Source organism: Anguilla rostrata, chromosome 11 (assembly GCF_018555375.3).
Source record: "Anguilla rostrata isolate EN2019 chromosome 11, ASM1855537v3, whole genome shotgun sequence".
NCBI lineage: Eukaryota > Metazoa > Chordata > Actinopteri > Anguilliformes > Anguillidae > Anguilla > Anguilla rostrata.
Genome location: NC_057943.1, coordinates 31,291,864 through 31,319,149, shown reverse-complemented (window position 1 = coordinate 31,319,149; position 27,286 = coordinate 31,291,864). Strand labels below are relative to the sequence as shown.

Below are 27,286 nucleotides of genomic sequence, written 5' to 3'. Positions count from 1 at the left end.
GGCATCTCAAACTGGAGAAAAAAAGGGGGAAAAGCTTAGAAGAAGGAAAGGGTACTATCTAATATCTCACATTTACACCTTTATTCTCTGAGCAGGACTTCAAAATATCAAGCAAACAGTCATTTTGGTTTCACCGAGCCAAAATCAATACCATAGAATAGGGTTGCCAACATTCCCAAATAAATGTCTGAAAAAAATCTTATCGGTGATGTCTTTGAGGTCGCAGCAAAGAATGCGCCTTCCAAAGTACCTGAGAAAAAGGAACAAAGGGACAGTAGGTAGATAAAGGTAAGAACTTGGACTGGTGTAAAAAACATCATAATCTTTATGAGGACATTTCCAGAGTGATTTGGCTCTTTTAAGACCCCGGTCTTTTTTATTATTTATTTTGCACCCAACATGGGGCTGATCTCCACTTTCTACCCCAATTTGGAATGGCCAATCTTCTGTAGCCGCTGATTCGAAAGAGTGGTGACATCCACGGTTCTCAGAAACACCGTGTGTCACCAGATGCTTCTTTTCACACCACAGACTATGGCTAAGCTTTGACAGAGAGGAGTTGGAGGATGACCTTTCATATGCAGCTTTTGCATGCGTTCCACGGGTGCCCGATAGACCAGCGAGGGTCACTAGAATGCGATGAACGTGGATCCCTAACCACCTGAACCCTCCTATTCTCTGTGCGATTCAATCATCGACTGTGTGTTGCCCTGTGGAGGTACCGGGCACAGTGGACACTGGTGCTGGGCTTTTTGAGCACAGGCATGCAGAAAACTCCAGGAGGGATAGGGAGCGGAAAAGAGGCAGGTTCAAAGTGGTATTTTAGCCACTCACGGTAGAGTGAATCGCAGACATTGGAATGGCTTCTGGGAGCAGAGGGAAGCAAGGAGGCAGAATAAAAGCTATCCTCGCTCTCATTAGGATCTCACCAGGTCGTTTACCACATAGGGGAAGGAGGCACCCTGCTGGCTCTCTGTCATACCATCTTCTCTAAATCCTCTCATTACTTTCTCTCTCTCCTCTCTCCCTTTCCCTATTTAGGACTCTCTCTCTCATCAGTTTCTCCATGTGTGTGGGTGCGTAAGAATTTGTGTGTTTGTATGTGCGTGTGGGTGTGTGTTTGCCTGCGTATGTGCCTATGTGTGCGTGCATTTGTTTGCGTGTCTATGCATGTGTGTATGTATGTACGTGTGTGAGTTAATGCGTGTGTACGTGTGTGTGTACATGCTCACTTGTACATGAATATGTGTATCCATCTGTTTCCCAGCTGCTCTCTCTCTCTCTCTCCTAATTCTCTAATTCTACTGAAGTACTAATTCTAATAAAAGACCCCCAGGACCAGTCCTAGCTTCACTACTCTCAGTTGCTACGGTAACCCTCCCTCCACCTCCTCCTCCTCCTCTTCCTCTCCGGTGGCTTTTCCAGATGAGCTCAAAGTGAACGGCGTCCTGTAGAGGCATCTGATCCAAACAGAAAACAGCAGAATGCCTAAAGTGGGTCGGGAGGAGAGCGCGTCGGCGCTGTGGCATCCTGGGTTTCGACGCCCTGCTGCAGCTTCTTGCTCAGTCCACGCTGGCGCAGCGCGTGCTCTACACCACCTTGCATTATGCGTCATCACGGGGCAGAATCAGCACTGCACGTGCACAACGTTTTCAACAGCCTCATGGGTGTTTGCCTGATCATAGGAGATCACACTGACGATTCAGAACATAAATCCAATCTTGAAAACACACTCATATGTGTGTGTGTGTGTGTACACATTATGCATGTATTCATTTTGAATAGGTAAAATTTATGTCCAGGTTGCTTTTTGGCTGCAAAGACAAATTCCAAATTTAGAAGGAAACCGCAGAGGGCTGGGAGTCTCTGTGTTATCATGATGTCATCCAGGATAACAACACAACTGTCAATGCCCATTAGAGTAGTTACCGTGTTTATGTGACTCAGTTTCCTTGTGCCCAGAGCATTCTAAAGAGCTTAACGAATTTCTTTTTTCAACGTTTAAAGTGTTAGGTAAGCGCACTAGATGCTCGCTAGAGTAGCTACCATTTCTGGGTGTTTATGTGACCCTGTGAATTTTTTTTGTGTAAGCCACAAGATAAATATATATACTTTTTCCACATTTCTGAAGTGGAAAATTATTAAAATTTGATGTAAAATATATCATTCCTAAACACAAGAGCTAAGGGGCTGGTGCTGTTCTGCACAAACCCTCACCTTTCAATGGCAGACCACTAAACAGAAGCATTGCTGATTGGTTAAATTATATATTTCCCTGTTGTCTCCAAAAGGCCTGTACCACATTCACCTGTAATGGGCTGAATAAAGCAAGCTTAATATTATAGAAGTTGTTTTCTTTGGTTTTTTTATGTGTCCTATCTTTCTCAAGATAAATTTTTAATGGGGATAATGTACAGGAATATGGATGCCTGTTTCATTGGGACAGAGAGACAAAGAGCTAAGGGCCAGATCTGGACTCCCTCCACCTCTGAATCATTCATAAGTGCAGCTCTCCAGACCTCAGGGCTCCCCTAATAAAGGAGTACCCCAGATGTACTCATTACTGCCATTTGTTTATTCTTTTATTCCTTTCACAGGCACTGGGTATCTTTCTCCTGAATACACTATCTTTGCTGCATCTAGCAGAACAAGCACACAACTGAAATCTAATGTTGCTCTGTCACAGCCAGATTTTTCCACGCTTGCTTGCACTGTGCTAAAAATACATGAAATATTTTCCCCTGAATAAGCATTAGGGCTCCCAGTGTAAATTAAACTGAGTCTATTTAAATGTGTTTGACAGTATGCTAATAGGTTGTGTGAAATTATTTTATAAAAAAAGTATATTTATTTTTTTAACGGTGCAGAAAAAAAAGATCAACGACCTGTTTCTTGATCTGATTTTTGGGTACTTGCACAAAAAGCATGGTAATGAAAAGCTCACATTGCTGGAAAATTGTTTATTGTACATTTTGGAATGGACTGTTGCAGGACCTTTGATGCTAATGTGTCTGTCCTGCTTTTGATCGAAACAGGACTTTGTCTAAGTCTAAGAGCTCTCCCAAAATGACTTGATTGTTTTTGATCTCAAACTACATAATGCACCAACTACAAATGAGAAATGTCCATGCTCAACATTTTTATTTAAGACAAGACTAAAAGATTGAAATGTTACAGCATCCCCACCACAGGGAAACAGAGGCTCTGATTGGTTGTTACTCTCTAATTAGCACATACCCCCTGTGTTTGTATACTGGCAGCAGTCTTTTATAGCCAACTCTGCAGCATCTCTACCACAGGGGGTCTACACTAATTAGAGAGGAACAACCAATCTGAGCCTCTATTTTCAGGTAGGCTATTAATGAGTACTTAACCCATGGCAGCAAATCCATAAACATACATTTTAAATAGACTATACATCATTCAAGCTCCCCATAAGCCTTGCTATAACTCTGTCCCAGATGCCCCAACTCCAGGACCCCAAACATCTCCATATATGGAAGTCACAGTGGCATCAGTGTCGAGAAAGGAACTGTGGTTGAAAGGTCAAATCCTAGTTGGGATTCATAGATCATGTCTCAATGTATTCAAGATAAAAGTGCAAATATGAATGTAAAATGTATTGTGAATGTAACCAGAAATGCAAGCGGCATTGCTTTTTATACATCCATGAAGAAAATGAGTCAAATTGTATTGTATCAGACCCCAGATAAATTTGACCTGTTTGACCCAGGTTAAATTCACCTGTTTGATCGGGACTAAATTCAGGCAAAAAGAACAACGTGTTTGTTTGGCATACAAACAGGAAGACAGTTCCAATGATATCAGCATGAGAGTCAGAGTCTTTTATCATAATGTGGGAGATACAAAAAGGAAAAAAGATTTATGATAGCAGCCTCAGACACATAAGTCTTGGGGCAAAATTGAGACCTAGCTTTTAGCTTGATGAACCTGCAACATTTTAGCATTCACTGGGGGGATATCTGCCCTTGACCTGATATCTCAGTTCACTGTTGATCTGAGCTGATTGGTCAAACAAGTCTATTTCAGAGCGGAGATTTTTCCATCCTTTCATAAATGCACATTTTGTTTCATTTGTGTTATAGATATATTTATTTTTATGTTGGCACTGATATTTCCCTCCTCTGTCGCAAACATTAAGATGTCAGTTGTTCTGAATGAGGAGGACTAGACTCCTGTACAAATTACATTACATTACATTACATTACATTTATTTGGCAGATGCTTTTATCCAAAGCGACGTACAAAAAGTGCATTTCATGGTCATAGACAACTGCTAAACACAGGTTCAGTAAGGTACAATACTTATTTTGTACAGCTATTTCTAGCCAAGAACACAGTTTAGTTCACACAGTGAACACTATTCAGACCTAACCTCTGCAAAGCCAACTAGGCAGAAGAATAAGCTACAGTATTAGGACAAATACAAATTACCAAAAAGTGCTGGGATGGGGCAACATGTAACAAGTGTCATGAAAAAAAAAGGGGGGGGGGGAGATTTAGAGTGAAATATACAGCGTGGTGGTGGTCAGTCTAGGTATAGTCTGAAGAGATGAGTCTTCAGGCCACGGCGGAAGATGGGTAGTGAGGGGGAGGTTGGGAGAGGGACGGGGAGTTTGTTCCACCACTGGGGAGCTAGGGTGGAGAAGCTCTGTGATCCCTTTGGGCGGGTGGGAGGGGTTACAAGGCGCCCTGCTGCCGCAGAGCGGAGTGGTCGAGCAGGCACATAGAATCGAGTCATGTCCTGCAAGTAGATGGGGGCTGTCCTGTTGGCAGCAGTGTAGGCAAGGGTCAGGGCTTTGAACCGAATCCTGGCAGCGACCGGTAGCCAGTGGAGTGATCGCAGCAAAGTAAATTATTACTTCTAAATGTATTGTAGAGCAAGTTAATGTGGTTGTGGGATCAAGGATGGATTGAGCCAAATGTTTGGACATAAATTTATAAAGTGGCACTGCATAGATCTGGATTTCCCAAACTTCCTGGACCCACTTTGCAAGAAAATGAATTTCCTGCTCCACAACCTTCATTAAAAAGGCTGACATGTTGTATATATGTTGCATAATGTTTTTATGAAATGTATTTTAATGAAATACAAAGTAATTGCATGCACAATTGTAAAATTACAATGACATTGTCATGATTGGATATTTTAATTGGAACTGGTTACATTCCGTGCCTGATGATTTTGAGGCTTGCTGTGACTAGCTAAATGTTTCCAGGTTGTTGACAGCCCGACTTGATTTAATCTGAAATGTCTTGAAAATTCATTCTTAATCGATTTAATCCTAACAAATGCTCCTCATAAGTACTCAGCTGCTGCTGTCTGCAAATTACATTAGTAAGCACTGTGTTATTGCTACCGTTAGAAATACAAAATTTCCTAAAACCAAGCCACAAATCATTATGAAGCGTAACATAAAACATTTTGTGAAACAAGGACTCTGTCATGATCTTTTGTGCTTCGACTGGGAGAGAATTAAGCTTATTGCTGGTGTTGAAAGTGCATGGAAATTCTCTGCCTCTGTGTGCTCCTGTACTTTAATGATGGCTTTCTTATTTTTACGACTGCGATTGTCTTTTTCCTGGTGTAATTTGTTACCTTGTGTTCTGTAATCTTTATTGTCTGTAATTCACACGGTATACGCTCCCTGTCTTGGCCAGGACACTTGAAAGGGAGTTTTTTTAAAATCTCAATAAGGTTTTCCTGGTTAAATAAAGGTTAAATAAAATAAGTAAACAGACATAAAACATAAAGCGTTCTGCTCAGTTTTCGTCTTTGGGAACTGGACTTGAAAACTGCACCGTGATCAGAAGCAGTTGCTGACATCAGTGTTTCACAGAACACTCTTGTCTGTGCTCACCTGAACGCACAGCAGAGGTTGTGGTAATGAGCGCAGATGATGAATATGAATATGATATAAATATGGAAAATAGAAGGGGGCATTGGGGAACAATGGGAATTGCAAAAGGGAGAGGTGGGGGGGGGCTAAAATGGGTCCCAACTGATGAACAAGCAGCACGGCATTTTTCAGAATTATTTCTCTCTGTTGGCTCCACCGTCGTTGCTGTCTTTGAAGTTTTTCGGCGCCAGTTCAGAAATGAGGAGTCGGGGCGGGGGGGGGGTTAGAAATTTAGAAAAAAAACTTGAAAGCATCACCACTTTCCAGAATAAGCTATGTAGTGAGTATTGATGTTCAACCTGGGGCGTAAATCAGCACCCGAGCAGGCAGAACGTAGAACGCAGGCTTAGAGCAGGGGCAGGGAGCAGCCATGGGGTAGGGGGCATAGCTTCTGCAGAGAAAACTGTCCTATGACCCTCAATTAATTGTGGAAAATACAGCTCTGACAGCTGCTTCATACAAGGGAAATGACTGCGGATGGTGATAAGACACAGCCAATTAAAAAAACTTCCTAAAACTTCTGAGTCGCGCACCCATCCTACTCAAACCTGGGCATTGCAGTGCGTCGGAATGCGTTCCGGACTGTAAGCGTCTGACGTGCGATGCAGACAGCACATTGTTTAATTGCATGGGCCACAGCAGAATCTGTAAAATGCCCGTCTGTGTGACAGAGCTGATTTGTCTGGTTAATGAGCCTCTCTCTCTTTAATGGCCCTTGGAGGGAGAGGAATTACATGTGCTATTAAATTATAAACGCCCCTGCACCCACCTCCCCCTCCTCCCCCATAACCCACATCACTGGGTCTGTCACCCGCTCTTTATGGCGCTACCTCATGGCTACTGTACAAATTGTAACTTTAGGACCGGCAGGCTGAATTTCACCCAGCACTGACAGATTGCTTGGTGTTAAAACTTAGGAAAGCTGTTGTTTTGTCCCAGAATAACTTGTATTTTTTATAACTGTATTTTCAGATTGCAAAACTGAAATTGCTCATTGTTGACATGAATTAACTCCCTACTGTGGGGTATGTCAAATTCAAGATTTAGTAACATGACTGTGATTGATGATTTTTTTTATTAAAAAATTTTAACTTTGAGTAGAAGTGTATTTCGCTCTTATTTCAGACGTTTGAGGTGCATAGATTGAAATCATTCAGGAACTACATTCAGCAAAGATCTGTAGTCATCATTTTAGTTAAGATGAGGATGAAAGATTCAATCATTCTGGCATATTGCCTGTGAGATGGTGTTGTATGCTGATGGCAGTCTTACAGTATATGCTCAACTCTACAGTATCACCGCAGGTGTTCAAGCTAATTAGAGGAACTACAGTGCCATGAAAAATTATTTGCCCCCTTCCTGATTTCCTCTGTAATTGCATATTTGTCACACTGCATGTTTTCAGATCTTTACACAAAATGGAATATTCACCACTGTTTTGAGTTTACTTTGTGTTATCTTTTTTTCTAATATTACATTTTGGCCAAAGATCTGAATCCATTCCGAGTGCCATATATGCGATAATGCAGGAAATCAGGAACGGGGCTGCTACGTCTGCCCACAACACAATAACAAGGACAGTATGACATGGAACGCAACAAAGCCCCTTCTGCCCAAAGAAAAAAAGGGCAAAACAAACTACAAACAAACATTTATTATAAAGACACACAAAAACTAAAAAGCCAAAACTGTAATTTACAAACAGTTGTAGATGCTGGACAAAACAGGTCAGGCCAAAGCAGGGTCTACAGAAGACTACTAAACCTGATCTGCTACAAATAGTCATTTTTCTCCTGATGAAAAGAAATGGTGAGTCTTCTGCAGGTTTCCTACTCTGACCTAAAACCTGCACATAAAAGAAAATGAACATTCACTGTCCAAACACGATACATAAAGAAATCCCCAAACAAGGCCACAAGTCTACAACATGCACAGGATCCAGCCACAAACTGCTCCACAAGAGCTTCTCCTGCTCTTCAGCTGCAGCAGGCCTTTTGTAGGGCCACCGGCAGGTGAAGCCAATCTGGCAATCAGCCGCTCGTTAAGGTGGAGCACAGGTAGAGAGAGAGCACAGATCACATGTAGGGGGTTAGATCAAGCACCTGCATGTAACAGGGGCATGCACTTTATCACAGCACTGTACCTATCAAAACCTTTATTTTCAAGTTGGCTATCAATGAGTACTTCACTTGTGGCAGCAAATACAAAAATTCTAGTAAATTTAAAGCAGAAATAGATTGCACTTTTTATATTCATGGCCTGTTCCTCATGGGAAGTGGCATAAATTTTTTTTGTAATAAACCTTTCGAACTTTACATAGATTTTTATAGATACAAGTTAAAAACCTGGCACAATCAAAATTTCCAGCTGTTGTGTTTGGAAATGGCATACTTTGCAGCAGAAATCTGAGTATTTATTGTCAGCATACAATTTTAGAGAACTAAAGACATGTTTGTCTTATTTTTGGCATGATGAACAGTAACTGCAAGAAAAAATTTGTTGTACAGGATGTTTGACAAACAAATAATACTTTCAGTATTAACAGATCCCTTTGACTTCAATGTTGATTTTTATAGGGGCCCTGTGGTCTTATTTAGTGAAACAGACCTTCCCACCCATGCAATCTGATCCATATATTCCACAACAAAACTACTTTACTTTCACTCTCCACAAGTTTGTGTTTCTATTTCAACGTGTGATCCAAGGGCCTAGTGCAGGGATCCCTAATCCTGGTCCTGGAGTACCACAAGGTCTGCTGGAGTCCACATCTCTAGTCTTGGATAGCCACAGGGTCTGCTGGGGTCCCCAGCTCTAGTCCAGGAGAGCCACAGGGTCTGCTGGTGTTTGTTGTTGCTCAGCACTTAGCTGCTCAATGAAAGCCTGATTACACAGATAATTCTCCTCACCTGAACTCCTGGGTCTGAGTGTTGGGTCTGAGTGTTAAAACCAAGCCAAGCATAACGTGCAGCTCTCCAGCAGCTCACAAAATCGGCTGCCCCCGTTCCTAAGGGGACCTCCGGAACGCGCAGGTTTAGAACCGCAAGGTCGCTGCGCGCGCGGCGATGTCGGACGCTGCGTGTCTGTGCACCTGTGCATCTTCTATCTGACGCAGTCAGCCCAGGCCCAGAGCGCCGGTCCCAGTGGAGCACAACAGTGCACAGCACGCAATTTCACAAGCTGAACAGACCGCACCGAACGGCACAGGTGCATTGTGGGGGAAAATCAATTGACTTTTTCTGTTCTCAAACTGTTCAAGAGCACCGCTAGATCATTACTAGGCACTTTCTGAGAAAAAAAATAATGTTAGAAAGAATTGACAGGGTCGGAAAATTTGCTGTTTAGCAACAAAAAATGCTGTTCTGGCAGCACTGTGGACCGCTGGCTTTCTGACGGTACCAAGGTCTTTTTTGTGGCTTGCATAGTGTGTATTATAAGGTGCTTGGCGATGCACATTTTGATTTGCTGAATTCAAATAGGTTGTAAAAAATGTAAATTAATATAAAAATGCATTTAAACTGCATTCATATGGGCTATGAAATCAGAACTGGGCCAAGGTTATATAAAAGTTATATAATTAAGGTACTCCCAAAAAAGATGTCTGCTGCTTACTGTAGAGTTTTACTCTGATAGGAAGGGAGGAGGAATTCCCTTGAGACTGAGGGCCTGCTCTAGTTCTGCCTGTCTTCTGTGATCTCTGAATCATATACCTTTGCTTTCTTTATACTTTCATCTTATTGCTCTTTCTTCAGATCTTTCTCCCCATCAATAATTTCCCTGGTCCTGTTCAATCCCAGCTTTCTCCCTCTCTATCCATCATTATTGATGTTTAATCAAGGACAACCTGCTTGACTGTCTCATCTACATCCCAGAGGGAGATTGAAAGGACCAACTTTTTGATTAGAATAAAAACTGTCACGCAATTCAGAAATGGCTGCTTTTCTACTCACCTTGGACGATGGCAACATTTGACAGCTTTTAAAAACATCGGATTTAACCCTTTTCACCCTTTGGAGAGTAGGATTTTTTGGAATGTATTTTGTATTTTTCAGAACTCTAAGGCAATGTTTTAGAACTCCATGGCTGGCAGTTGCCAGTAATGATTGTTACATCAGCATTTAGAATGTTTGGTTAAGAACATTTTAATCTCACACCTTAAAGGGTTAAAAACACCCCTGCAGCAGACCCTGGTATAGGGTGAGGTGTTTGGTCAAAATAAATGCTAGAACATGACTGCTCACCTGTGCATTTGGCTAAGTCTCCTCCCCTTCTCCCCCCTCCTCCCCTTCTCTGACCCCTCTCCCTCCCATCCCCTGCCCCCGGCAGCGGTGTGCCTGGTCCTGGGGTGCATGATCTTCCCAGACGGCTGGGACTCTGAGGTGGTGCGGGACATGTGCGGGGAGGAGACGGGGAAGTACACCCTGGGGAACTGCTCGGTGCGCTGGGCCTACATCCTGGCCATCATCGGCATCCTGGACGCCCTCATCCTCTCCTTCCTGGCCTTCGTCCTCGGGAACCGGCAGAACGACTTCCTCCTCGACGAGGTCAAGGCCGACAACAAAGGTCAGAGGCTGTTGGTGCCCAGCAGATAAATTACTGCACTGTTTAATCTTTATTTTTTTGTTCACTATTAATGATTGGAGTCAGAAGCTACACATTTTAAGCACGTTTCCACAAATGGACAGAAAAGTAATTCTGTTCTCTTGCTGTAGTGCTGAGAGATGTCTGGGTTGCGCATGCATTCTCGCTTGCTCTTTGCACTGTAGCATTTTCAAAAAGCATATTTTCTAGATTAAAAAGAAACTTTTCACTGCGACTTAAAGTCATTTTACGATGGGAATTTCACACAAGGAAGTTATTCCAATGCTAGTTAGCTAATTCTGTGAGCACCTTGTAGAGGTCAGTGTTGGGGAAACTACTGCTCTGAAAACGCAGTTGTGCAAACTATAAATTACTTCACACTGAAAGTTGTTTAATTACAGCAAAGCTACCCTAAAGGGAAATGCAGCTTGCAAAACTACAATTACTCAAAAAATGTAGCTCAAACTACTTTGTAAAAAAATATCCAAAAATTATCATTATCATGTTCCCTAGATGCGATGCCCATGTGAGTCATTCCTTCGTTTTGCAATGTAGTACACACACGCACACACACACACACACACACACACACACACACACACACACACACTTCCGGACACACACATACACATACACTCACACATTCACATGCACACACACACAGATGTCTGATTTTGTCTTATTAAGCTTTCCAAATCTCTGGTTCATAGTTTGTAGTTTCCTCCTCCACCAATGGAATGCTGTTCAGCCAAAAGGTGGAGGCACCTGTTTCAGGTGTTCCATCATTAATAAAATAATGAACATGATAAAACTGCACTACTGTAGTGAAATATGAGCTTTGGGGTTACTCTGGTAGCACGGAAGTGCACCGTGTGCCTTACCTTTAGTGGAGATGATTAATAATATCCCTAAGCACCTCTGCTGAATTTTGCTCCTCGTATCCGTTTATTATTATACCATTGAGTACATGTGGTGCCCCAGCAACCTTTTTAAAAGGTGGGTGTGCATCATCCTGAGGATGTATCACCATACCTGCAATCATCTGCATCAAAGGAATGAGCCCATGTACTCCCCAGTTATTATACTTAAGGAAGAACAAGGGTGTGCCTCGAAATTAGCAGTCTAATTAGAGGTCTGCCTACAGCAGGAGATTGGGTCTAAACCTTTTTTTATGAATCACTTTTTATTGAGTTTGCTAGAAAAATATGAACAAAAACAGAAAAGAAAAAAAAAAAAACAAAGACGTTCCAGAGGAAAAATATACACGACAAAGAGTACATGGTACAGGGGTGTTCAAGGTCATAATTAATCGATCATCACATCTCATGCAGATTCAATCACACGTGACCATCCAGAAATTGTTGAAAACACAGCACCATGCAATTTGGCAGTGGATCTTTATAATGTTTTAAAATGCCTGAAGATGTAAGAACCATGTTCCCGCCAGTGGTACAGCAGGTTGGAATCACTGTTGTTGTTTGTTTTTGCAGCGCTAAGTGGTGCCAGTAAAAATTTACGATGTGGGACAGATAGGTTTATGCTAGTGCCATCATTAAAAAGAAATATCATAGATGAAGGATAAATCTTGCTTCCAGTCACATTGAAAGTTACATCTGCCATGAATTTCCAAAAAGCAGAGAGAATAGCACTTTCCCAAAACACATGGAGTGTAGTTACAACTTTATTTTGATTGCACTGCGGAACCCACAATCATCAAAATTTGATGATATATTTAATATAGCATTGAGACTTTGTATCCCTCGAGATGACCACCCTGGTGGCTAAATGGCTAACCACCTGAAAGTAGAAAGGTATTATTCCAGATTGGTGAATGTCTTGTAAGAGGAGAATTTATCCCCATTAGCTTGTCTGCTTTTTTCCATATTATTAAGGAGTGACACATAATAGGTCAGTTGCAATACTAATTCCCAGTTCTAATACTTATTGATTTTGTTTGGTGGGTTGAAGGGAATATCTTTAAGGGTGGGGCCGACTAATGGGGACTCGATTTTCCTCCATGGTACTGACGAGTCTGGGTCCAGCCAAGCACTTAAGGTTTGGAGGTTGGAAAGCTAAATAATATAATTGAAAATTGGGTACCGCACGCCCTCCTACATCTTAGGATCTCTGTAGTACAGAGGGTCATAGCAACGGGAGTTAACAATCTTTGCACTTTCATTATGAGGCACAAGAATAGATGTTCCCCAATTTATTTTAAAACCAGAAGCTTTTCGATCGTGATTGAGAACCTCCAGAGCTTTTGGCAGATCATTTGACACCTCAGACAGAAATACCACTATGCTGTCTGCAAATAATGAAATATGTTGTTTTATGCCATTAATACAGATCTGTGTCAACTCTGAGCACTGTCATATATCTTGGGATAAGGGTTCTAAAGATAAACAAAACAACAAGGGGGATAACAGGCAACCTTGCTCCGTGCCTCTGTCTAGTGAAAAGGGGAGGGACTGTATAGAGCCAGTTTGGACGATAGCTGTGGGATTACTATGTACAGTGTTAACCGTATTGATAAAGGTCTAACCAAAACCAAATCTTTCCATAACTAACTAAATAAGTTCCATTCAATGCGGTCAAATGCCTTTTCAGCATCTAAAGAAAGCTGCACAAGACTGAAGCTGTGTCATTATATGACATAAACGTTGCAGATCATCAGAAGCACATTCCCCCCTCATGAGCCCAGTCTGATAAGGTGTTATGGTGATGCCTGACTAATGCTTTAGCTAACCATTCAAGATATGAATTAATAAATAAAATAGGACGATAACTGGGACAGTGGGTCCTTCTCCTTCTTCAGCAGCAGCATAATTAGCAAAACATTTTGATCCTGGCCCTATTTTTATGTAAATGTTAAAAGATTCCAAAATAAGAGGCCCACTAAGTCCCACATTGCTACAAACAGTTCTGGGGGTAGTTCACTCATCCCAGCCAATTTCTTTGGTTGTATAGTTTTAATGACCGATTGCAGTTCTTTCAAATTTAAGGGTCCATCCAGATTATTGCGTTTTTCTTTGGAAAGTCTCTGTAAATCTAGCTTCCCAAGAAACTTTTTGACCATGGGCCAAAGCATATCTCAGAAGAATATAACTTGGTGTAGAAATCTTTGAAACATGAAGAGACCTTGTCAGGATCTGTAATGATGTCGCTTCTAATTGCATTTACATTAGCCAGATACAAAATTCAAGTCTCCAAGCTAACAGTCTACTTGGCTTTTTTTGTGTTCACAATACATCTGCTTAGTTTTAAGAATTCTAAATTCAGCTTTCACAGAACAAAGGTTGGTAAATGTGCCTTTTAATATAAATAATTGTTTGACCCCGACATCAGATAATTATTTCTTTTGTTCTCTCTGAAGTAATAAAATGTCTTCCTCTGGTTCTGAAATCTGAATTTTATGAGACAACTTCAAGTGAGAAGCAAGGGGTTTCATGGGGTCTAAACCCGAGCCCGCCGAAGGGTCACCTACGTGAATCTTGCCACCTGAAACTAAAACAAAATTTCTATTCTGTCTTTACAGATTTCGCAGTATCCAGGGTAAGTTGGCTGCCACCGTGGGTCTGTACCTTGTGGTCTGTGACTGTTGTATAACAGTGCTGGTGTACAGTGCATTGGTGTGTGGGGTTCCGTGAGGTTGCTGTACGGCTGCATTAGCTGAGACACTGTCTGGGTGAATAGTAGATGTAGCGTGTCACAAACCTTCGACATGTCCGATCCTTGACATGCCAATGCATGTCACCCTTGTGGAACCTCTTCCCACTTCCTCATTTAGCCAGTGATCAACATTGAAACATGATCATGATGAGGAAAGCACATACAGCTATAAATTCACACAAAAAATTTCACATGAAACATCTCACGACACAATATCACACTACACAACATCATGTTACATGTCACACTAAACAACAGCGTGCTACACAGCAATAAAAATGGCTTCCCCCAAAATTCGATGAACTGACTACCTTGAAGTTCTCAGTTTCTATTGGCTGTTGAGAGTACTCATTGTTTTGAACCTGTAGGATTAGGAAATATTGGGAATGGAACATTTCTGAGGTGTCAAAGCTTGCATTTGACACCACTTCAAAATTGCAATTTTCTAAATAATTATTACAGATGTACCCTTGCATCCAATATGCACCAAAGTTGGTATGGATGGTATTTAGATTAGGTTTGCAGTCCATGACAAAATACTCCCAATGTGCCATAGGTGCTTGGGCCCCAACATCACTGCTTGCAACTATATTCTTTTAGTTATTTTAGTTCATGGTTTTCCCCAGGATCCATTTAAATATGCTCTCTCTTTCTTTCACAATTAAAAGCAGGTGAAACTTTCCACATTTCCCTATGTCCAGCTATTCCATCCCTCTCAGGATCGTCATGCGGCATGTGACCATCAGGTTTCAGAAAGATTCTGGAACTAAACTTCAAGATTAACGAATAAAGAATTACAAATCTAAAAAAAGAATACCCTAGACCGTATTATAAACAATTCTCATGTCCTCGCTGTTTGCACATGCTGAAACAATATTAATCTATTCCTTATTGTAGCTGATGTTTAAGGATAAGAAGACGAGAAATTGAGATTAATATAGACAGAAAATAAAATTAAAAATGTCTCAGTACACTACTGGGCGTGATAATTTTTAGAGGTAATCCTTGCTTTGTGAATTTGCATGCATAGACAATGCAGTAACTGTGTTTATAAGGAATTTGCTCTGGCGTATCTAAGAATTGAGATTTCTCCCAGTCCTGTCTTTTACCATCAGCATCGGAATTAAAAGCAGCCCCGGAGAACCTTAAAGCAAGAAGTTTAGCCATTCGTTTCAGACCGGTGAGTTCAGTCTCTGATCTGCAGAGCCATTCTTTCTGGAAACTGCAGATTGGACTATTTGTCTTTTCCCCTGATCTGTGTGAGCCAAAGTTCTCACTATTAATTAATGGACAGGAAGAGCTGTGGCAGCAATATATTTTGTTGAGGGAAAGGACGTCGCAGAGACACAAGCCTCAGGAGTACTTTCGGTATAAACTGCGCCTGGAATTTATTTTCCAGGTCTGAAATCTAATAAATTGTAAGAACTTCTGAGGATTCCAGCTATTCATCTCTTTCTCTGCGGGGGCTTTGCGCAGTCTCAACGGGCAGGAAGCCTGGCCGTAAACATTTGTGGATAAGCGCCTCGGGTTCTTTCGCTAATTTGTTTCGTCGGAAAAGGAGGATTCTGGGCCGCCCGTAGAGAGGAGCGTAGGTTCCTGGGCGAGCCTCCTGACGCAAACGAGACGGGCAGAGGGAATGTTCCAGATGGCGTCTCGGCGCTTCGCTGCATGTTCCGCGCAGGAATGCGGAGACCTCCTCTCTGGCTCTGTCGCCCATCTTCCTTGCCAAATTTGACACCTGCTCTGGCAGGAGTATTGCTATATTAGCCAATTATTAATATGCTGATACATGCCTTCCTCTCTGAGGGATCCCAGCATTGTTCTTTTTTTTTTTTGGCTTCATGAACGTATCTGTTTATTTCAGAGCTGCATATTTATTAACTGTACAGGATCTTACAGGATGACTCATCCGGTTGTGCTAGTTAGAGTTAGCATCTGATAATCCTTTCCCAGTTGTTACATAACACTTGTTGTCACAGTCCATGTTGTTGCTGCTGTTAATTTTGGAACCCTAGAACCTCATAATGTGACTGAAACATGAAAACCCAAGAGGTATTCCATTCCAGTCCCTGACTACTGTCTCGACTGTGCTGTCATCAGTAAAGAGGTATTCTGTTCTATTCCCTGACTACTGTCTCCATTGTGTTGTCATCAATATAGAAGCAGTCCATTCTACTCCCTGGCCACGGTTCCTACTGTTACAGTTAGAGTTTGAAACCATTTTGTCAGGATTTTGTTTCTTCAGAAATAAATTCCAAAAAAGCAAACAACTGTTATTTTATTATTAGTTGTTGATGATGAATATATTATTAGTAGTAACTGTTAGTATTATTCAATGTTGTTATTGTTGATGATGATGAAGAAGGTTTTCGTATTATACAACGGGACTGTAAATTCCATATGGTATGTGTTCGGTCCGAACTAACAGACGATGACAGCAGATGGTGTACTTGGGTTGCTCTGCTGTGCGAGAGATATCTCTGCTGTTTACAGTTGCAAAGTCAACACATCTTAGTCAGCAGGGACCCACAGATCAGTTTAGCTGCAGGAATAAAAATAGTTTAGATTTACAAAGAAGAACCAAATGGACAGTTACTATTTTTCTTACAAGGTTATGTTTGTTTTCTCTCTTCGCTCTCAGTCATGGGCTTTATGAATATTTTTATTTATTGGTATCACTCAGCACAAAAAAACTGAGTGAGTTTTGAAGGTGAATATTTGTTTGTGTGTTCTGGTCTTGTAAGGACTAGGTCCCCACAAGCCCTCACTTGCTCATAGTTGTTGCTGTATTAGGAAACTGCTTTCTGAAGCGTCAGGAAATCCATCCGTGTATGGAGCTCATTGGTGCATGAGCCCCCACAGACAGGCAAATTCTTCAGATTTTTAATTGCATCCTCAATGGCACAATAAAGATCCCCCGCCCCACCCCGCTGACTACAGAACGACACCCCTTCCAAATTAATTACTTTCCCCTTGGCACAGAGATACACCCTGCCTACGGTAATTGCACCCACCAACAACCCCCCTCCCCACCCAAAACCTCAGCTTCTTCCTCTGAATCACCAACTACCCCTTCCACAGAACATTCATAGACTTCAGGGGAAATTTTGCACATAATCACAAACTACACAATTTTTTCAGAAAACAGCATTGTGGGAAAAAGTGACTTGAAGCTAATGATAGGGCAGTGGGAGTGAGAGTGTACTACTCTTACTATTACTGAAATAGTAATTGGAACCCCTGTAGTACTGTTTGTGGCCTGTAGTTTGTAAAATAGTCGCTAGCTCTCCTGTAGTACTGTGTGTGGCCTGTAGGGTGAGAAATTAAGTGCAAGACGAATAGTCCATACCCTCTACACATAGTGACCCTTGATGCTTTTATGACACTTGTCAATCATAATTTCCCCTGCTACCATAATTGCTACCATTGCCATACATTGTAATTCAGCAGCCTTCATGAATTGAATTGACCAAGTACCTTTCTCTGTGGAGTTACCATGTCCTCTCCTTGTCCACGTAGATTTCTATTGGGTACTCTGATTTTCTCCCACAATCCACAGATATGCTAACTGGCTAACTGGAGACTCAGAATGGCCCATATGTATGAATGTGTGAGTAAATGGTGTGTGGGCCCACCCTGTGATGCATTGGCAACTTGTCCAGGGTGTATTCCTGCCTCTTGCCCACTGCATGCTGGGATAGGTTCCACCCCCCACCCCCACCCCCACCCCCTTTGCCCCCTCTGTGACCCTGACCAGGACTAAGCAGTTCAGAAAATGCGTGGATCGCAGTAGATTCACTATTACTGACGGTTCGACTGTTCACTTTGGGTTAATTGCGCAAATTTGTCTGTGGTTCATGTGAGCAAATGGGTCAAGCGTTCCACACTGCGTTACAGCTGCCCCAGAGCAGAATCCATTTTAACAAACTGTTACATATCAAAATTCAGTGACGATTTGTGAAGGATGATCCTCGCTCACAGACAGTGCAGAAGCCATAGCTGAGATCTGTTTTCGCGGTCAAGGAGAAGGGGCCGCAGCAGCGAATCCCATGACTGCATTTTGTCTGTGCATTTATTTTCTTCTACCTGTCCCAACGTAGGAAAATATCAGAAAAGACATTGCGCTGACTGCAAGTAAACATTCGTTACAGTACTTGAACAAAAGCGACGGAGAGGTTTTAAGAAAAGGCTCCTTTTGTTTCAGCCCAAAATAAACCCCACGCTACGTTCCGGTTCCCAACACTATTGTTGCAGCTGCAGAGCTTACAGGATTCATTAATTAAACATGCACACACTGAGGCCTGCAGAGAATGAATAATTAAACATAATCACTGTGGCGTAACTTCACATCTGAGGCTGCACAATGCCCAGTACGTTGCTCAAACACATTTCTTGCCCTTTGATGTATCCCAGTGCGGTTTCATTGGGTAGTAATTACTATCCGTGCAGCGTCGTTACTTTGCCTTATTCTCTTTTTACTTTTTGGTGCCCGCAATATGTAACCTGGTTACACAGGCCTTAAAATAAGCTTTTCTCCCCCTACGGCTCACAGCGGCAGCTCTAGCTCTGCCTCGGTTATGTAAGGCTACAAGAGCGGCAGCTCGACTCCGCACTCAATCACGGACAGACAGGGCACACCCTACCTCCTGCCCGGCTCATAAACTAGCTTAATTACTGGCTCCTCTTCCTGCCAAAATCCATAAAGGGCCTGAGCCTCCAGTTAATAAAAATGGCAGTGTGTTTATTAGCTTTCTGTTCAAATCCACTCGTTTCGCCCACCTTTTTTTCCACTTACTGCAACGCTTAATGTATTTTGCAAAGGGCTGTTTATTAGGGGGCTAAGCACCAAGTGTGCGTAGGACCCCTGTTGTTCTTGCTAGAATTCTTCTTCTTCTTCTTCTGGCTCTCACTACATTTACATCCTTTTACCATTCTCAAAAACTCAGATGAAATTCGGCAGGCATGTCTGGTATGGCTGCCAAATTATTATGCATGCCACCCATGCAACTGATACCCCAGGGGGCACTGCAGAGCCACCTGCAAAATTGCAAAGTATTGTATAAGTGCGATATGGATATATTTAAATTGAGCTAATACTGAACCCTAATTTTTTTTAAACTTTACTAACCCCACCCATACTACATCTAAAACTATACTGTATTAAACCCATTTGCTTCTTGAAGCATTGCATTCTCGGTCTCCCTTTTACACTTACTATCATGTTTATTTTGTAGGTGTTTAATAATGTTTAATAAAAGATATTAAAAACATAAACCTACAAGTAAAGTAGTTTTGTATTAACAGCAACTATCGGACAAATAACGGACCCTTGAGTTTGGGTGCACACTAAGGTAAGAGCTCTGCTAATAGCGTCTGCTAAGTGCCTAAATGTGAATGCAAGTGTAATTTGCAATGCAGCTAGAATGTGTTGGTTTTCAGGTGGGAAGAAAGGATGCTAAAATATCGTTATGCTCCACAGCAAATAAATTTGCATGTCATTTTATTTTCCTGTTGCCAGCCATTCTACTGTTGTGCAGGAACATACTCTCTCACATTCCTGGACTGCACAAATGCCAAATGCTTGTGTGTAGTCGATGTGGCCTACTTCAGTATTTATTTTGCTTGCCGTTTAATATTTTTAGGGGTCATGGGAGGGGTTAAACAGCACCGGTACCATGTGGCTTTTGCACTGCATTGTGGCCTTTCCTGGCATCCTCATTGGGTGGAACTAAGGAAGCTAGGAAAGGATGCAAGGAGGTAAAAATAAGCGATTGGAAAGAATACTGACTCACTCCTCCTCTGTATGCTGTTTGCTTTTTCAGATTGAAGTACGAGGAAGCAGAGACCCGAATTTCAGAGTCCGTCAGTACCGCTGAGCAGACCCCTCTCTCCGCCACCGCCTCCCTGTCCCCTGGGCTTCCAACCCCCCACCCCCCATCTGGTCCTCAGGTCAAACACCAGACAACTTTTGCTTGTGAACCCAGAAGACAATTGTTTGTGACATCCTGGTTTAAAAAACAAACCAAGTACAAAATTATTAAATACAGAAAGGTGTGAAAAGAAATAGATAAAGCAAATAAACAAACCACAACAGCTTCAGAAAAATAATCCCCTTGAGTAGACCCTTGGAAACACAGTACAGGACTTAAATGCTATTTCTATGACTATCAATGACGCTGATTACTTCTTCGCTGCAGCAGTGTTCTGTCATTCTTACTTGTCCGTTACTTAACTTGCAGATTTTTTTGTTTTCAGATTTTTAAAAAGGGACTTTGTTGGAGAAAAGCTATCGTTGCCAACTAACTGCAGGCACACTGGTGCTAATTTAGAACAAAAAATTTAAACAGCGCACCATGTAGTTTAGGAGATTATGCTTCAAAGAAGACTGCTGCCTGACGGAAAGCCTGCTCTCTAAGAACTAAGATCAATGCTTGTCAGCTGCAAATACTGTAACTGACACCTTTCTGAAGAACACAAAAGAAAACACAAGAAAAACAGGGTAAGAAGTGTATGCATTTTCTGCACCCTAAAACAATCCTTTAGAAAGCCTACTTCAATGCTTTACATCATGTGATCTGGTCTCCATCGGGGGTTCCAAGTACAGATTTAGGAAATGCACTGAGAACCAGTGATTTCTTTTCCGGACCTAATCTCCATCTGACCCTTGACCTCCAGTTCCAAAGGAAGGTCTTGCACTACCGAAGGGTACCGCACTGGAAAAGACATGTCGGCGAATCAAGCCATCCCCCTGAACCCCGATTTAGGACTAATGTAGCCTGGCGGATTTCCTTTTGAGACATCCTTTGCTTTCAGTTCATGGTTTTGTTTCAGTCAGCAATGGTTTCTTCTGTTTAATGTGGTTATTACCCAAATGTGAGGGCGGGTGGTGGGGCAATGCTTGCCAGCCAATGGTGATTTCTGACTGGTGCAAACCTATTTGATGTTTGCCTGAGAGGAAAGCTCTCCATGCTCCAAATTCCGTCGGGGGTGGTGGTGGTGGAGGGGGGGGTATTTTTTTCTGTGTGCATGGACATCCTCCCACCTTCCACCTGACACAGTTACAGCGACCAACACACACTGTGCTGTCCCGACTGGCTTTCGCGCTTTCCCCCCATGTCTGGCTTTCACGTCCCAACGTTATGCAGGTCTCCCAACCTGTCTCCGCAGCACCACAGAAATGCATGAGGGGCCGCAGGAATCCTGCAGTGGGACTTCTTGTAAGCTCAAATTTAAGACCCACATAGAAGAACATGAAACCAAAAAATTTTAAATTAAAAAAATAACTGAGAACAGTTTTCTAGTAGTCTAGAGAGATAAGTACTGTAGTAGTAGAATAAGGTTGCCAACTGCGTTCAGAACACACAGATTAATTTTTATTAACCGATGCAATTAAACATTTCTTTAAATAATAAAGAAGCAAATCTGTTTGCCTGTGTCTTAAATTATCTGTATCTGGATTCTGTGATAATACATTTTCAACTTTTAGATGAGCCGTATAGACAGACAATGTCACAAGAATCCAGTTTGTTATGCTATAATAGCATCTCCTGGATGACTGAGCCTTTGTGTTCTAAGTTTTGTTAGTACAACTCAATAGACTGAGTCTCATAGTTTTAATATGTATTTGTAGATCAGAGCAATCTCTCAGGAAGTTGCACTGTAAACAAATAAGAAAAAAGTAAGAAACACTAACGGCTCATTTTACATGAACCCTGAAGAGCATTTCCAGCCTGCAAACCATGGCGTACGAGGTTAAGGGACATTAAAGATACGTTTTCATGAGCACAGAATACATATTCCTTTGCACTCTTCCACTCCTGCTTCTCTGAGCTAATCTGAAAGTTTTTTCGGGAATCTCGCCCAGATTTGCGGGTGGATTTCGAGACCGTAGCAGCCTTTCAAAGCCGAATGGAACATCACTATAATGCAAGGAGTTAAACGTCCCATTTTGATCCTTACGGTTTCTTACATTACTTCAGGAATATACAAACACAATGAATATAAATGATAAGAGTATTGTCAGTGGCATGCCTGTGTCATCGCTGATAAAGGGACTTTCAAAAAGCACCTTGTTCCTTCTATCAGTACAGTGGGCAGACTCATTACGACTGAGCTAAAGCGAGAAATCATTCCCTGAGAGAAATCGAGCAAGACAGCCCTCCTCGTCTCTCTGGCAGCAGTGAGGTGATGAAATAAACGGATCTGACAGGAAAATGTTCGACAGCAGCACAAGTTTCCTCGAACCAATAAAAATACAGCAACATTTTGTCAAGAGAGTGCCAAGTACACTTTCACAGACTTTGAAAAAATTCCAGAGCGAAAATGGTAAGGAGACTCAAGGTGTGGAAATACCATAGCAGATGAGAATACCTCTATTACAAACTTGAAGATGACCCTGGGTTGTTTCAGTCAATATGAGTAATGTGTCACAATTCAATGTTTAAAACTAATAGAAAAATTGACATCTTTAGCTATAATGACTACTAGTTTCAAAGCACCACAGCAGTGCAAATATATGCATCCCATTTGATACAATGTTTACAAAATGTTTACAGTAAATATAATCAAAATCGTTTTTTTTTTTTGGTTAAAACAGTATTGGTATTAAAAACAGTATTCTGATTTGACAGTAATAAAATGAAATGTTCATAAAAGCAATTTCAGCATAACATTCTGTTGAATATACTAGATAAATGAATTATTTTATCTTAAATCTTATTCTAGAAGGTACATTTTATGCATATTGGAGGTGCCACTGATTAATTGACTTTATTAATATATTGCCATTTATTGAGAAATGTACGTTTTCACACTCAAATATCTTATATCTTAATGTTATCACTCATTTTGGGACAATATGTGCCTAAGTATCTCTGCTGCCCCCTTAATAGTCAGTGGCATGGGGCTGTAGTTCTATGGTATTTTGCTAACATGTATAGTACTGATTTAACAATGACTTAAGCAGCACAAGGTGCCTCAGGATCTTTCCCCCAGGGGGCTGGAAACAGTTTGAATGATAAAGGGGATGTGATATTTCGACAGATTTATAGAAGGAAGAAATACAGCAATGGTCCAAAGTGTTCACAGTAAGGACCATTTCAGCCATGCACGTAGAAGCTACATCAATGAAACGCATGGGTCACAAATACTGTCTCGCATTCTCCAATGAAAAGTTCACCTGTGATTCATTTGCAATGAGAATTCTTGCCCGAGTGAGAAAATGGATTTTAGCTAATCAAGCTGTAGGACCATGTAGTTTTGGCAGATACGTAATGGTTTCAGATAAACAGTGGTCCAGTTTCAGTGTCTAGATGGATTAGTGTGTGTGTGTGGGGGGGGGGGTGTAACCTGGTGTAACCTGTGTAAGCCAATAAACTATTAGATGGTCAAAAGGACCGCAAAGAGAGCTGTGGTTATGTGCTGGAGTACGTAGGAATGATACTTAGAAGTTATGTGGGAGTTGTGCAATTGAAGAATTTACTTGTGGTTCACACTATAAATAAAGAAATATATACATTTTAAAAAACTGCCCTTCAGGCAACCTGTCCACACTGTAAGACAAACACAGTCAATCAGATGTGCCAAAATATGATGTTAACAATAATGCCAATAAATGTTTGACAACTGTAAATAGGTCATTATAATACATATTTTATGTCCAATGTGTCTCTTGGAAATATCCATCAACATCCATCATAAATAACTTGCTGAAGGAATCTCAGCAGCATTGAAGAGCTGAATTAGAGATCTTAAACAAACAAGCACACACATAAGATATGTGCATGTATGAGAGAGCCTGAGATATTTCTTCATTAACAATGTGAACATCCATATCTTCATTTGTTTTTGTTCTAATATTTTTCCAGAATTGTAATCAGTTTTTTAAAAAAAGGACTTTGCCAAAATGAGATACAAAAACTGTGGAAATTATTTTTCATTTATGTATTATTGACTATGTATAACATGAATTGAGTAATATATATATATACATATATTTTAATTTTTGCTTTGAGTAAATGTTATTTACTTTGAGGAGATGCTGTGCTGTCTTTTGGTGTTATGAAATGGAGATATTTATGAGAGATTGTCTTTCGGAAGCAAGACATGATGACTGCTATCACTTCTCACATGTTCGCTGTTGTTTATTTATTTTTATTTTTTATCAAATAAAGGTGTGAAGAACATGCATTCTCCAGACCACACATGGTGGCTAAAGGCAAAACATCTGTGCACAATTGACTCAAGTCATTAAAACAGGTGAAAATTATTTTATGCCAATACTGGAGAATAACAACATCTTTCTTGCAGGATTCTGCAGTTTTTACTTGACATTCGCTTATTTAAACTGTATATTATTTCTAAGTCTTTAAACCTTGGTAATGTGAAATGGAAGCTTGAAACTAAGATGTTTGACAGAGTAAATACTGTAGCATTTAAGAATCGTGTGGTGAGTCTGACACACTATGTATTAGGGGTGTCGTCACATGAGGAGTTCAAATTGGGGCGGTGATCAGACCAATCATGCTCTGAGCAGCCCCGTCCGTGTACCCCGGTAAACTGTGAGAAAGTGGTTCAACCTCATGAAGCCAAAATGACATGTCTGATGAAAGTTCATTGGAAAGTTTGAATAAAACAAGTCTGACTTGAAGGAAGACCACTGTGTTTTATTTCAGTTTGTCTCTTAATTTTATTAATGTTGCAGATAATGTTACAGATAAATATATTTGTACTATAATTCAAGATTCAGAAAGTACAAATTGATGCATTTAACAAAGAGATCCAGAAGAATCCTCACAGAAAAAGAAAATGTTTCAGTATATTGAAATTAAATATATAATCGGGAATAGATAATGCAATTTATAGACAAATATACAAATTATTGTACAGCACAGTTTTCAGGGTGTGATAACCCTGAAAAGGCCATCAGAGCCTGAACACATAATTTAAAACAACATTATTATTTTATTTATATTATTATTATTTTTTATTACTAATACTATAGCTGTTGTTGTACTGAAACTATTTCATTTGTAATAGTGGCAGCTCGCTCTGGCACAGTCATACCCCCACCCCATGCCCTGCATTAGCACCTGTTTACATGAACAGATTATTCACATTCCTCCCAAGGCAATTTCATTTTTGTGCCAGAAGAGAAGCAAATCTGCTCATTGTCATTAAAAGAGCAGGGAACTACACTGCCTGAAAAGCATCCAAAAAAAGCACGTAGGTGCTGCTGTTCCCGGTGTCGATGATGAATGTGGCAGGGGTGCCAGCTGGCCAAGTTTTGGGGAGGAGCAGGGCCAAAATTGTGGGAATCCCTCCTTCCCTTGCGGGCGTAATACGTGCAGGTTGTCTGTCAACTGCGGTACTGGCCGAATAAAATGCTCGCATTCTGGTTTCACGATTCGCCCTTGTGAAAAGCCAATGATGTGGGAGGAAAAGAAAAAATTCAACTAAATGGGCCGCAAAAAGTCGGGCAGAGGCTCTCATTCCACACTGGGGTTTCAGTCACCCGTGATTCGCTATGTCTGGGGTTCCAGTCATCCCTGATTCTCCATGTTGGGGTTTCCAGTTATCCCTGATTCTCCATGTCTGGGGATTCAGTCACCCTCAATTCTCCATGTCTGAGGTTCTGCTTTCCTTCCTCTGCAGGATCCCACAGAATTGAGACACTCAGTCCTGAGCTGATCCCAGCCAAACTCAGCCTGTGTTACACTGAAATGGATAGAATTACTGACATATGCATCACTTTCCAACATAGCTTTGACCTGTCTGCCATTACTAGATTATAATCTGTTACTGGTTGTGAGATAATCCTGCCAATGCCACTAGTGCTCGGTCCAGTGATTCCCACCATGGTGCACAATCAAACCGAGAGGGGGGATTTGGAGGAGATGTGTGGGCATGGAGTCTTCTAGCTGGCTATTCTCTGCCTCCACAAGTAACAGCACCCCCTTCAGGGGCAAACAGTGCCAGCGATCTGCCTGTGCCAGTGGTGTCAGCCACGCGGTCCTCTGGCTCAATAACTGTACAGGTCAATCGGTTGTTTCATCGAATGAGAACAAGTGACAGAACACGCCTATGTGAGAAACCTACATCTGCATAGAACAAAGACAGACGGACATACATTCTATGCAAATACAGAACCAACGATGGTACCACACCGCTCGCTGGACTGCTTACATCATGTACAGTGCAGCCTGTCTATAGAAAATAAAGATTCAGTGTGAACCCCCCTTTTCTGTCAGGAACAGTCACTTTTGGTCAGAGCCAGACTCAAAGGTGTCCTGAGGCTGCCTGGCTGTATCCACAGTAAACATCAGCACCAGGCCATGCCATTAAACAGCCTTTCTCTTTAATGAAGCCGAGGGCCTTCTCAGATGAGCGCATTTTTTTTCCCTCTCACATTCGTGTTTACCAAAAACAAAAACAGTTTTGGAGTGTTTTAGGTTTTAGCTTGACTGGGCAGGACCCGGGCACATGACTCAGCGCCAAGAATGCGACATGCCTCCTCTGCAGCGGGAAAACAGCCTTTCCGCTAAACTCTGGGTGTAAACATGGCATCAGCCTCCCAGGTGGAGAGAGAACTAATGCTCATAGAGTTTAATTTTATTTATTTTTTTAATATGGGGAATTTATTACAGTTTCTTCACTTGTCCATTCTAGAGTACTTGGATAAGGTCATCAGTCAGACAGAACATATTCTAATTATTTCGCAAACATCGGTTACATTTAGCAATCTAATTTCACTGTTGATTGTTGAGACGAAACAAATACAGATTAAATATTTTGTTCAAAGGGACAACCCACCTTGGATTTAAGACTTGTAACATTCTGGCAGTATCTCAGAAATTACATGGCATTCCAGCCTGAAGATCAGATGTGTTCATATGAATTAATCTGTGACCCAACACCCAAGATTGATTTCACATGGAATGCCCCAATGAGAAATGGTGGTGTTCATTTCAGAATGGTGTCCTCAACTGCTTGTTTTTGAGTTCCCTTTAAAATCAGCAATGATACCACACCCATGGATCCAGGTGAAGTAAGTGTAACCTGTCTAATCAACTACTTTAATTGATCAATTAAATGTTGAGTAACAATAAAAACCTGCAGAC

At 41.4% G+C, this 27,286-nt stretch overlaps 1 protein-coding gene across 2 annotated transcripts in view; it reads left to right on the top strand.

Annotated features, from left to right (window-relative positions):
- The window catches only part of LOC135234601 (LHFPL tetraspan subfamily member 4 protein-like), a 39,244-nt gene extending 14,424 nt beyond the window's left edge, over positions 1–24,820 (top strand). The window contains exons 2-4 of one of the 2 annotated variants that reach the window (XM_064299378.1): positions 10,245–10,481; positions 14,035–14,051; positions 19,991–24,820. In XM_064299378.1, coding sequence (XP_064155448.1) covers positions 10,245–10,481; positions 14,035–14,051; positions 19,991–20,044 — 308 coding nt within the window. In that variant the 3' untranslated portion in view covers positions 20,045–24,820. The remainder of the gene's footprint in view (positions 1–10,244; positions 10,482–14,034; positions 14,052–19,990) is intronic. The other variant, XM_064299379.1, reaches the window with a different exon arrangement.
- Positions 24,821–27,286: the final 2,466 nt, after the last annotated feature.